The sequence below is a fragment of the Felis catus genome, chromosome A2, assembly GCF_018350175.1.
Source record: "Felis catus isolate Fca126 chromosome A2, F.catus_Fca126_mat1.0, whole genome shotgun sequence".
NCBI lineage: Eukaryota > Metazoa > Chordata > Mammalia > Carnivora > Felidae > Felis > Felis catus.
In genome coordinates, this window is record NC_058369.1 from 2,357,913 (window position 1) to 2,368,957 (window position 11,045).

Below are 11,045 nucleotides of genomic sequence, written 5' to 3' on the forward strand. Positions count from 1 at the left end.
GAGAAGCCACTTGTCTAGATGGCCCAGCTATGAGAGGAAGAGCCAGGATTTATTTATTTTTATTTTTTTAATGTTTATTTATTTTTGACAGAGAGAGAAGGAGAAAGACAGAGCACGAGTGGGGGAGGAGCAGAGAGAGAGGGAGACACAGAATCCGAAGCAGGCTCCAGGCTCCGAGCCGTCAGCACAGAGCCCGACGCGGGGCTCAAACCCACGGACCTTGAGATCATGATCTGAGCCGAAGTCGGGTGCTCAACCTACTGAGCCACCCAGGCACCCCTGAAGAGCCAGGATTTAAATTGAGGCTAGAGACCATATGCCTGGAACCACCATGTGACATATTAATGGCACCTGTTGTTCCCTGCAGGACCTGGGTGGAGGGGCCTGAGAGGACTTAAGAAACATGTCATCCAGGGACCTGGGGACACCTGGGTGGCTCAGTCGGTTAAGCCTCTGACTTCGGTTCAAGTCATGATCTCACGGTTTGTGGGTTCGAGCCCCACGTCAGGTTCTGTGCTGACAGCTCGGAGCCTGGAACCTGCTTCGGATTCTGTCTCCCTCTCTCTCTGCCCCTCCCCTGCTCGACTTGTGCTTTGTCTCTCTCCGTCTCTCAAAAATGAATAAACGTTAAAAAAAAAAAAAAAGAGAACACTGTTCCAGACAGACGGAACAACATGTGCAAAGGCCTCTAGGCAAGGAATGGTGAGATGTTTCAAGCCGGTTGCCGCCTGTGGAAGAGGGATGATTGGAGGGGTGGGGAGCAGATCCAGCTGCCACGGAGGCCACAAATCTATTTTTTATGATTTTTTTTTTCAACGTTTATTTATTTTTGGGACAGAGAGAGACAGAGCATGAACGGGGGAGGGGCAGAGAGAGAGGGAGACACAGAATCGGAAACAGGCTCCAGGCTCTGAGCCATCAGCCCAGAGCCTGACGCGGGGCTCGAATTCACGGACCGCGAGATCGTGACCTGGCTGAAGTCGGACGCTTAACCGACTGAGCCACCCAGGCGCCCGCCTTTTTTTTTTTTTTTTAATGCTTATTTATTTATTTTGAGAGAGAAAGCACACGCACAGGAGGGGAGGGTCAGAGAGAGAGGGAGAGAATTCCAAGCAGGTTCCGCGATGTCACTGTGGAGTCCCAGGCAGGGCTCGATCTTAGGAACCGTGAGATCGTGACGTGAGCTGAACCAGGAGTCAGTGGCTTAACCAACTGAGCCACCCAGGTGCCCGAGTTTGGGGTTTTAACCCGAGGATAAACGTTAGGCGGGGAGTGACCCCATCACACTGGCGTTTTTAGAGGTGCTCTGGCTGCGGTGGGTGCAGGGGCGCCTGGGGGGGCTCGGTCCCTGTCCCCACTTCTCTGTCTCCTCTTTGCTCAGGGACATGAGCCATTTCTTGTGCGGTGAGCAGTCCGCCTTCCCCTCTGCCCTTGGTCCCCCAAGGGAACTCACTGGATGGGGGGCAGGTGAGAATTTCTTGGACTTGAAAAGTCCCTGGGTGCCCAGGTCCCTGAGGGTGGGAATTCTACGCCCCAGCCCTCCTTGGCTGCCCCGCCCAGCCCCACCCTTAGCTTCTCCCCACATCCTGGGTGGGCAGCCTGAGGGCCTCTTGGCCCAAGCACCAGATGCACTCTGGGAACCTCCTTTCCTTCTGGCTCCCCCAGGTGGTCCCGCTCAGGGGGTGGCTCAAGGACCTTCAAGAGGTCCTGGCACGGTCACGTTCAGCTGGGGGTCTGTGTTCTCAGCTCTGGAAAAAGGGTCTTCGTGTGGGCAGTGGCAATTGATCCCGGCAGTCTGAAAGTCTGTCTCTAAGGGAAAAGAAGGCCACTTAGGAGCCCTGTGGCCTGGTGATCAGAAACCAGCTCCATTAAGCCTCCGGCACCGGGGCGTGGCTGTGTGACTTACATCCTCCAGCTGACCCTCTCTGGTCTATGCACCAAGTTCTGCAGACAGACTTACACCGACAAGCCGGACTCACCCGGGACCCTCGCTAACCCGTCCCCCATAAGGAGGGAGCTCAGACGTGAGGGAACCCCCTCCTCCCCTGGGAAGGGGGGCACCGCGGCAGCCCGCAACACAGAGGCAGGAACAAGGCGACCAACCTTCTCACATCTTTATTTGAAAGGCACAGCTAAGCCCACCCTCGACACAGCATTGTCACTTCTCCGCAGCGATCAGACGACTGAGCACAACAAAAGCTGACAGTCTAAAAGGCTATATACAGACACAGGTGTGGGTGTTGCTTGTTTTGTTTTTTTTTTTAAACATTTTTCTGTCTTTTTTTTTTTTCCCCCGTAATATCCCTTTTCTTAAAAGACAAGCTAGTATACTGGAAAAAGGAAAAAAATAAAATAAAAACCAAGACAACTTGAGTACCCTCATCTTTATTCGGGAAGGGGAGAAAGGGAATTCTGGGACGCCCGCCCCCCCCTCCCCCTGCTCCTGGCTAAGCTCACTCTCCCCGCCCCCTCTCCTGCGGGGCGGGGCGAGGGGCGAGGACAGGTGGGCGTGGGCTCCGGAACGGGCAGAGGAGGTGAGGGAGGGGGGAGGACGGGAGGGGGGGTGCCCAGGGCAGGAAGGGGCAGCTAGCGTGTTGTCTGCATGCAGTGCCGGGGTGAGAGGCTGGGGGGCGCGCCCTGAGGGGCCCTGCGGGCGGACGTCAGGTGCGCGCATGTGCAGACGGGGAAGTGCAGGGGTGCGGGGCTTCTTGAGGCTTTGCTCTCCTCTGACCTGGCTTCCCGTTTGTGCCTCCAGGCCTCAGCTTGCCTCCGGTGTGGGCAAGGTATTCACCCACTCAGGCTGCAGGGGTGGGGGGTGGAGGAGGAGGAGGAGGAGGAGGAGGAGGGAGGAGGCCGGGGGTGTGAGCGAAGCTAGGGGCGGCACACAGGCAGGGCTAGGGCCCCAGCAGGCGGCTACCATAAATACTACCGAGTTCAGCCAATCCCGAGCTATACTGTGTCTTGCGCTAAACGTTCCTCTCTCTTCCGTTGTCTGTCTCCCCTCTGTCCCCCCACCCTCCCCATCCCGGCCGCCCACTAATCCGACTTCTCGCCGTCATCCTCCTGGTGGGTGTCACCGTCGTGCCCGTTCTTGTCTTCCTTGGAGAGGTGGGCCTGGGAGCCCAGCGCCGACAGCGAGAGGAGGCCGGTGCCCGCGCTGACGGCCGGCAGCGAAGGCGGCTGCAGCCCCATGGGCAGCGGGGTCAGAGGCAGGGCCAGGGCCTGCAGCTGGGACAGCTGATGCGCTTGGAGCTGCTGCTGCAGGGCAGAAGGAGGGGAGCGTTAGCTGCCGGGCCCACCCGCCCGCCCACCTGCCCGCCCACCCCAGACCCAGACGTACTCGGATGATGGAGTTCAGCTCAGGAGCCGTGACCTGCTTAGCTCTCTCGATGGCTCCCAAGACCTGCTGTTGGTGCTGGAAAGGGGAATGGGGGGCAGAGAGGAGCCAGGTGCTGCACCCTGATCTCAGGTGGGGCTCTGGGGCCCAGAGCCCGAGAGAAGCCACTCTCCCATCCAGGCCATTAGCGCCATGCACCGTGCCCCCCAACCCCCATGGCTCTCGACCCCACCAGAAAACCCCTCTCCATCCCCTTCTGTTTACCAAGCCTCAGCCAGTGCCAAACATACTTAAGAAAACAACACTGGGTGAGTCTGAGAGACACCCTGGATCTGCCACCTACAAAGAAATAGATGCACAGTGCACAGCGTGGCCAACTGTACAGGCAAGCCTTGATCCTAAGATCTTGCAGATTGCGGTCGAACATCTGCTAATCCAAGCTCCTCTCCTTCCATAGCTGAGGAAGGCCCGGGGGATTCTGGCAGTGCCGGAGTAGGAGTCTCGGTTCAGCGCAATCCCTCCCCAGAGCAATCTGCCCCCTCCACACCCCAGCACTCCCTGAACGTCCGTCTCTTCTGCCGTCAGATGCCAGAATGTGCCAATGTCTCTTTCTGCCTTGCCTACCAGGAAGCCCCCGTCATGAGAGGAAAGCCCAAGTCTAGGTCTTCCAGGCCCCAAGAACCCCTTTCTCTGGGGTTTTCACAGTGTCCTTCTGGAACTGTCCCTGGGCACGCAGGTTCCCCAAGGGCCCCAAGATCGTCTGGGCTTAAAGAGGAAATGAATTATCGACAGCAAAACCTGGCAGGGCAGGAATGGCAGGGGCGGGGAATGCGGAGCGGGTCTCACACCCAGAGTCTTCAAATCTCAAAAGGCAGAAGTGAGAGCCCGGTGCCCGGTTCCCCAGGGCGCATGCGTGTGTCCACGCGTCCACCTGTGGGTCTCTGCGCGGCTGCACGTACGTGCATCTGCGTGCACACGTGCATGTGTGTGCCTCGTGTATCTGGGTGTCGCGTCTGTGCACGTCTGCGTGCACGTCTGCAGACGTGTGCTGAGTGCCCTCCCCGTACACACACACACACACACACACACACGCTTCTGGTGTTGTGGCCTGAGGTGGCCCGCGGGGCCTGGCAGGAGGAAGGTCCGAGGCAGAAGCAGGACAGGAGAGAACAACTCTTGGGCATATCTGACATTTTCACCAGTGAAGTGACTCACTCCAGCTGGGAATTCTGCAGCAGGGGGAGGCCCCTCCCTCCACTGCCCTGCACCCCCGGGGGGTTTCTCCAGCCTGGGGATTCTTCCGCACAGGCCAGGCTGGTGTCTGGGAGGTCCAGAGAGGGGAGGTGTGTGGTCGGGGCAGCCGGCTCCGCGCTGCCTGAGGGCTGCAGCGGGGAGGGCCTGGGGCAAGTCCACGGTCTGTCTACCTCCTCCTCCCAGCAGCCCTTGGGGGGCGGAGGGTCACTCACCTCTTGGGAAAGGTAGGGTAGGACCTGGGCACAAATCCCATTCAGCCTCTTGACGATTTCAGCCTGGAACGCACGGAGGGTTCAGTCCAGGGCAGGCGGCGGGGGCAGGTGCAGACCAGCCCCAGGAGGCCCGCGAGGTTCTAGCTAAGAGGCCAGCTCGGCCCAGGGTCAGATCAACACCTCAAGCCTATGGGTACCCAACCAGCGGTAGAGGTGGGATCTGAGGCTGGCTCCCGGCCCTGCCGCTGACAGTGAAGATGCAGGACCGGGCTCGGGGGGCCGGAGGGCCGGGGGGCCCTGAGATGATGGCCGGTGCCTGGTAAGGAGTGGCTGCTTGTAGGGGAGGGGTGGCCAGCATCATTGTCTTTATGACAGCCCTCAGCTGGCCTCCTCAGCGCACGGATGGCCTAAGCAAGGCTGCAGGGTGAGGGGCAATTTGGGGGTCCACGGTGCGCTGGCCTGTTACCCTCCCCCACTGTTGTAAAGGGGGGTCGACGGGGCAGGGGGCTGGTAGGTTGGGGGAAAGTTTCTGCCCCTCCCCCTCAGGGAGATAAACCTCCCGGGGGGGCCCAGGAAAGAGCAGACAGAGGGCTCGGAAGTAACAGTATGAAGGACAGACTTGGTTCATAGCCAAGGGGCCGGGCCCCCCTGCCTGGGGGTGCTCAAGGGGGGCGGGGGGCGTACCTGCTTGTGCATCTCGATGTTCAAGCCGTAGGACATCTCGTAGTACTATTGGGGGGGGAGAGAGAGAGAGAAATGGGGGGTGGGCAAAGGATGGGGGGCTCCAGCGACAGAGATGGGGGAGTGACAGAGAGACAGGGCAGGAGGCAGCCAGATGAGAGTGTGAAGGCAGGAGAGAGGAGAGGCACGTAGGAGGCACCCAGACCCGGAGCGGGGGCCCAGGCCCCTGGGGGGGGGCACTTGAGGGAGCTGGGAGGGGGCTTCAGGGCCCCAGCCTGGCCTGGCTCCCCTGGGTTCTGGAATAATTATCCAGCCCCTCTCCGGCACACAAACATTCCAGGGCTCCTAATCTTTTCTCTTTATGTGTCTTGTCGGCGGGTGGCCCCAGACTCCCGGGAAGTCTGCCTTCCTGGGTATAAATAATCAGGATAAACAAAGCCTGCTGGGTCTGGCTCTGGGGTCAGGAGCCCCCCTCCTCACGTCCCAGATCTGACCCTGCCCCCTCCCCTCCCCTCAAGTCCCTCATGGCTCCCCATCATCCCTGGGGGTGGGGCAGGGGAAGCCAAGTTCATTCCCAGGACACTGCAGTTTCTCCTCTGCCCAGAAAGCTCCTACTCATTCTTCAAGACCCCAGCCGCAATGCCCCGTTCTCCGTGCAGCCTTCCTTAGGCAGTGTGCCCCTCTCTGGAACCGTCCCTCCCCCCCCTGCCCATCCTGGGTCCCTCTCTCCGCCCCAGCCCCATCCCTCTGGGGCCAGGAGGGTAAGTATCTGCCTCTGCCTCCGCTGTAGCCTGGGAGAGCCGGGCTCTGGGCTGGACCAAGGCAGGGGTTTTTGATGTAGAAATTGCCACCTGGTGGGTGTGGATCCCGGCAAGTGACTCTGGCAGCGTGCACAGGCAGGGTCTCAGATGTCAGGCAAAGAATGCAGTGTCACCCCCTCCCTCCCTGGGACCTCAAAGGATGTCAGCTTCCTGCCCCCCCCCTCCCCCGCCGCCACAGTCCTCCTTCCGAAGCGCGGGCCAGGAGGGGTTAAACGCTGGGATGCCCAAACTGTGGGGGCAGGGAGGGATCCGGCTGCTCCCCCACGTCAGTTCCTGGCCTTGGCTTTCACAGCAGCCGCCTCCTCTGCTGCCAAGGACAGCCGGGGGACCTGGCAGGCCCAGGCTGCAACCCGGTGGTTTGGCACCTCGGCCACCGCCTGGGCCGGCGGCCAGGCCGGCAAGGCGGACTCAGCCAGGCCCCGGGGGCCGGCTGAATGGAGAGCAGACCCCGAGTCCTCCTACATCCCGCAGGAGGCGGCCAGGGTCAGGCAGCTGCCAGGGGCGGAGGAGGGTCTGGGGTCCCCCCACCAGCCCCCGCCCGCCCACCCGGGGCCAGCTTACCATCACGTAATGACGCTGCATCTCTGATTTTTCACTGGCCAGCTTGTCACATTCGAGCTTCAGGCTGAAACGGAACAAGGAGGGAAGGGCCAGGGGCCGGGCTGAGGTCCCCCCTACCACCGTGCAGGGGAGCCCAGAGCTTTGGTGGGGGCAGAACGACGCGCCCCTCTGTGGAGACGGGGCAGGGGGTGGGTTGCCTCGGGCTCCCGGACTGTAAACCGAGGATCAAGAACTCAGCCTCGGAGACACGGCTGCAGAGAAAGTCGCGGGTAACCACACGGATTACAAACACCCTGACCCCAGGTCCGCCAGGGACTCAGCGAAACTTCTCCCCGTCCAGAAAGTCGATGAAATCCGTGATATTAGCGTCGACCCTCGTGCCACGGATGACGCAATGGACGCCCAGAGAGGCCGAGTAAATGGATCAAGGTCACACAGCCAGAAAGCTGGCTACAGAGGCCACGGTCCCAACCGCTGGGGAAAACGATCCAGCCAGGGAGGAAGGAATAGAAACCACAAAAGGGCAGAGAGGGTGCAGGGCTGGCTGGCTGGCAGGGAGCCGGGTTGGACTCACCGAGGAATCTCCAAGGGGACCGGCCAGGCCCCTCTTACAAGCCTGGATTTCACTAGGGGATTCAAGTTCCACTTTGGGGTAACAGAGGTGGTGAGCCCCTGGCCTCTTTCAGGCTCTCCCCACAAGGATGAGCTCAGAGCATTTCTCAAAGCCCACTTGCCGCCAGCCCTACCGAGGAGGGCAGAGAAAGAGGCAGAGAGCAGACGGCCGACTTGAGCCAGGCACACTGGCCTCAAAGTTCGGCCCCGCTGCTTTGACGCTGGGTGACCCTCTACCTCTCTGGGCCTTGGTCTCTGCACCTGTTAAGTGCCAACCTCCCAGGGTGGGGTGGGGAGAATGCAACCGATTAAGACAAGGAAAGCTTCTAGAACAGCTCCCGTCATAGAGTAAGCACCCCATAAACGCATGTTGGTCTCGTGGGGCCTAGCGTCTCCCTCCACCAAACTGACTGCCTTGTACATCCAGGTTCAGAGACAGGCCACAGTCTGTGACGCCAGGGGGCCCCGTGAGTTTCTTTTCTCTCATTTTCTTTAAGAACACTATTTGTTGACATTAAAAAAAAAAAAAAAAAAAATCAGGCACTTCCACCGCAAACTCTGAATTTCTGGCCCTCCTTGGAGATCTGGTAAATCCCGTGTGTACCCCCAACACGGTAGGACCCCTCATTGTATAGAGAGAGACCCAGGTCCAGTGGATGGAGATCCCAAAGTTCAGAGAGGGCATCTGGATTACCTGAGGTCACACAGCACTGTGACCATACTGTGACCTCCAGTCTATGGGACTGGACCAGGCCCAGTACTCCTGGGCACGGGCCAGGCAGGGAGGGAAGGACCCCCTGGGGGTGGGGGGGCTCATAAAAGCCAGACCTGCCAAGCCAAGCCCCTAAACTCTCCACATCAGGGGATGGAACAAAGTTCAACTGCCTGTGCCTCAGTTTCCTCATCTGCAAAATAGGCCCAGCGACAGGACACTGGGGGAAGATTAAACAAGAGGATGTAGGTTGAGTATTTACCACATGGGGAGCGTGGAAAGTACCCTCAAAAGGTGAGATTTTTGTAAATATCTCTATCTCACTATTTCCCTTTCTCCTTGAAGAAAACCCAGGAAGCTTCTTAGATCGCTTTTGTGTGGGTAAACGGAGGTCCAGAGAGGGCCCGAGGCTCCGCTGGGATTCGTGACCAAGGACCCCCTTCTGATTCCCAGGCAAAGCCCCACACTCGGCAACACGGCCTTGAGGGCTCGCATTCTTCAACCCAGGGACTGGGTGCAAGTGTCTCTGTGCCACTTCCTTGCTGGGCATCCCCAGAAAATCTCTTAACTTCTCTGGGCTTAAATCTGTTTAAGTGGAAGGCTGAAGGTAGTACCAGTTCCTTCCCCTTAGATCCCGCACTTGAAAAGCCCTTCTCAACGTTAGAAGATTAAATTCTGGAGGAAGAACCACCTTGGAGCGTCAGGACCCCAGGAACTCTTTCTCCAAAACTAAGACACAGAGATCTCCTGTGGGGTGGGGTGGTGGAGGGTCCATCCCCCAACTTCTTGGGAGGTCTTCTATCCAATGGGGGTGGGGGTGGGGGTGCGGAGAGAGGCTCTGAAGCCACGCAGGTTGCCGCGGCTCTGGGCACATAATTTCACTTTTTGTGCCTCCCTCTACTTACCTGCGAAATGGGCTGTTTTGAAGTCTAGGGGAGTTTAATATTGGAAAAGTGTTCACGACAGCGCCTACCACATGAAAGGACGCTCTCTACCTACATTTTTTCAAGTCTACGTATACAGTAGGGGCCGCAACCTCCCCTCTAGGGGTGTCCACCATCCCCCCCCCCCCCCCCCGCAGGGCCCCTGGCCCCCAGCTCACCTGTGATACTGAGCCTGCAGCAGCTGAAACTCATCCTTGATGCGGTCGCAGGAGTCCGAGGTGGTGAATTTGAGTTGCTGGGGTAGGTGAGAGGAGCCCTGTGGGGAGGGGGCGGCCCGGGTCAGGGCCGGGCGGGGCGGGGCGACCCCCGAGGCAGCGGCCGGCAGGCGGCGGCGGCGCAGCTGCAGCGCCCCCCCCCCCTCGCCCCACTTCCCGGGCTCGTGTTTACAGCCCCTGGCGCGGCCCCCGCCCTCGCTTCCTGCCCCCGCCTCTCCCGGGGGAAGGCGAGGGGGTGGGTGCGCCCGAGCCGCCTCGTTCCCCGCCACCCCCAGGCTGTGGGGGTGCGTTTTAAGGTCCGCCCTTGGTGGGGGGCAGCGTGCGCCCTCTACCGCCCCTCCACAGCGCCGGAGGGGGTGCACATCCGAGAGAGCCCCAACTGCCTCTGCGATGGGGGGAGAACGTGTCCTGGAGTGCCCCTCCCCAAGTTGGTGGGGGAGCAAGGCCTCCCCGCAGAGTCCCCTTGGGGAAGGGGCCTCTCCCAGCGCCCGAAATCACCCAGCTGGGGGCCCTCCACCCCAGATTCCCAGCACCCTTCCTCCCGGCTGCGCTCTTCCGGGAGGGGTGCGCCTCGGATCTCCCCCCACTCCTAGGCCCCAAAAGCAGCCCCGGTGTTAGAGGTGCCCGGTGGGGCTCCCGGGGAGCCCCAGGCCCGAGGCCAAGGCCGCCCCAAGGCCCTGCCTGGCGGGGGGGGGGGGGGGGCGGGAAGCATGCCTCAGGGGCTGGGGGAGGGGGGAATCCGGCCGCGAGCTGGAGGGGACCGGGCCTGGGAACTGGGGGTGGAGGGGGGGGGAATCTGGGCTGGGAGCTGGGAGAGGGACCGGGGACCTACGGGGGATGGGGGGGAGCCCGGGGGCTGGCGGCGATGGGGGCGGGGGAGTGGCGCTGGGCCGGGAGCTGTTGGGGACCCGGCCCAGGAGTTGGAGGGGGGGGAGGCGCCGAGCCGCGAGCCGGAGCTGAGGGGGGTGGGGGGGACGGCCCGGCTGGGAACTGGGGTGCCAGGCGCCGACCTGGGGGAGGTGCGCGCGGCCCGGACGGGAGTGGGTGGGGGGGATGGCCCGGCTGAGAACTGGGGGTTCCAGGCGCGGACCTAGGGGGATGCCGGGCCCGGACCCGGGGGTGGGGGGGCGCCGGGCCGGCGGGCCCCGCTTACCGAATGCCTGCTTTGTGGAAACATCATGTCAGTCGCGGCGGGGGGCGCGGGCTGCGCCCCGGCTGTGCGCCCCGGCTCGGGCGGCTCGGGGCGCCGGGCGGCCGCGCCTTTGTCCCGGCGCCGATCGGCAGCTCCCGGGGCCGCCGCCGCCGCCTCCCGCGCCCGGCCTCGCCCGCTTCCTGCGCCCCCTCCCCGCGCGCCCGGCCCCGGCGCGCCCCGGGCCCCGCTTCCTGCGCGCCCGGCGCCCCTCCCCGCCCCTCCCCGCCGCCCGCCTCCCCGCACGCCCGGCCGCCGCTCCTATTGTCTAATGGCGGCGACGCCGGCAGTGGCCGCGGCCTCGGCTGCGCGGAGGCTCCGGCTCCACCTGCTGCCGCCGCCGCCGCCGCCGCCGCTGCTGCTTCCCGGGCCCCGTGCGCGCCGCCGAGGGGGGCGCGCGCCCGGGGAGGCCTGCGGATCCCCACCCAGCCCGCCTCCCCGGCCGGCCGGCGCGGTGACCTTGGGCCCGGCGCGCCCCGCCCCGGGCCGCGGCCCCTCCCGGCGGGG

The 11,045-nt window shown here is 62.3% G+C and overlaps 1 protein-coding gene across 3 annotated transcripts; it reads right to left on the bottom strand.

Annotated features, from left to right (window-relative positions):
* Positions 1–2,100: 2,100 nt before the first annotated feature.
* Positions 2,101–10,669, bottom strand: TLE5 (TLE family member 5, transcriptional modulator). 3 transcript variants are annotated; one of them, XM_023243612.2, is made up of 7 exons: positions 10,503–10,669; positions 9,293–9,390; positions 6,867–6,930; positions 5,488–5,532; positions 4,804–4,866; positions 3,341–3,415; positions 2,101–3,255 (listed from the first exon to the last, which is right to left on the bottom strand). In XM_023243612.2, the coding sequence occupies exons 1-7, from the start codon at positions 10,527–10,529 to the stop codon at positions 3,037–3,039; spliced, it is 591 nt and encodes a 196-aa protein (XP_023099380.1). In that variant the 5' UTR covers positions 10,530–10,669; the 3' UTR covers positions 2,101–3,036. The 3 variants fall into 3 exon arrangements, with proteins under 3 accessions (XP_023099380.1, XP_023099376.1, XP_044899331.1); XM_023243608.2 differs by having other exon boundaries at positions 2,101–3,258; XM_045043396.1 differs by lacking the exon at positions 3,341–3,415 and having other exon boundaries at positions 2,101–3,258.
* Positions 10,670–11,045: the final 376 nt, after the last annotated feature.

Excerpts from the sequence above, each read along its gene's own strand:
- TLE5 (XM_023243608.2), bottom strand. The coding sequence starts at position 10,529 with ATGATGTTTCCACAAAGCAGGCATTCG. Across the intron at positions 5,533-6,866 it reads TGCAGCGTCATTACGTGATG|TACTACGAGATGTCCTACGG; the intron begins GTAAGCTGGCCC and ends CCCCCCCAATAG. Across the intron at positions 3,259-3,340 it reads AGCTGAACTCCATCATCCGA|CAGCAGCTCCAAGCGCATCA; the intron begins GTACGTCTGGGT and ends TCTGCCCTGCAG.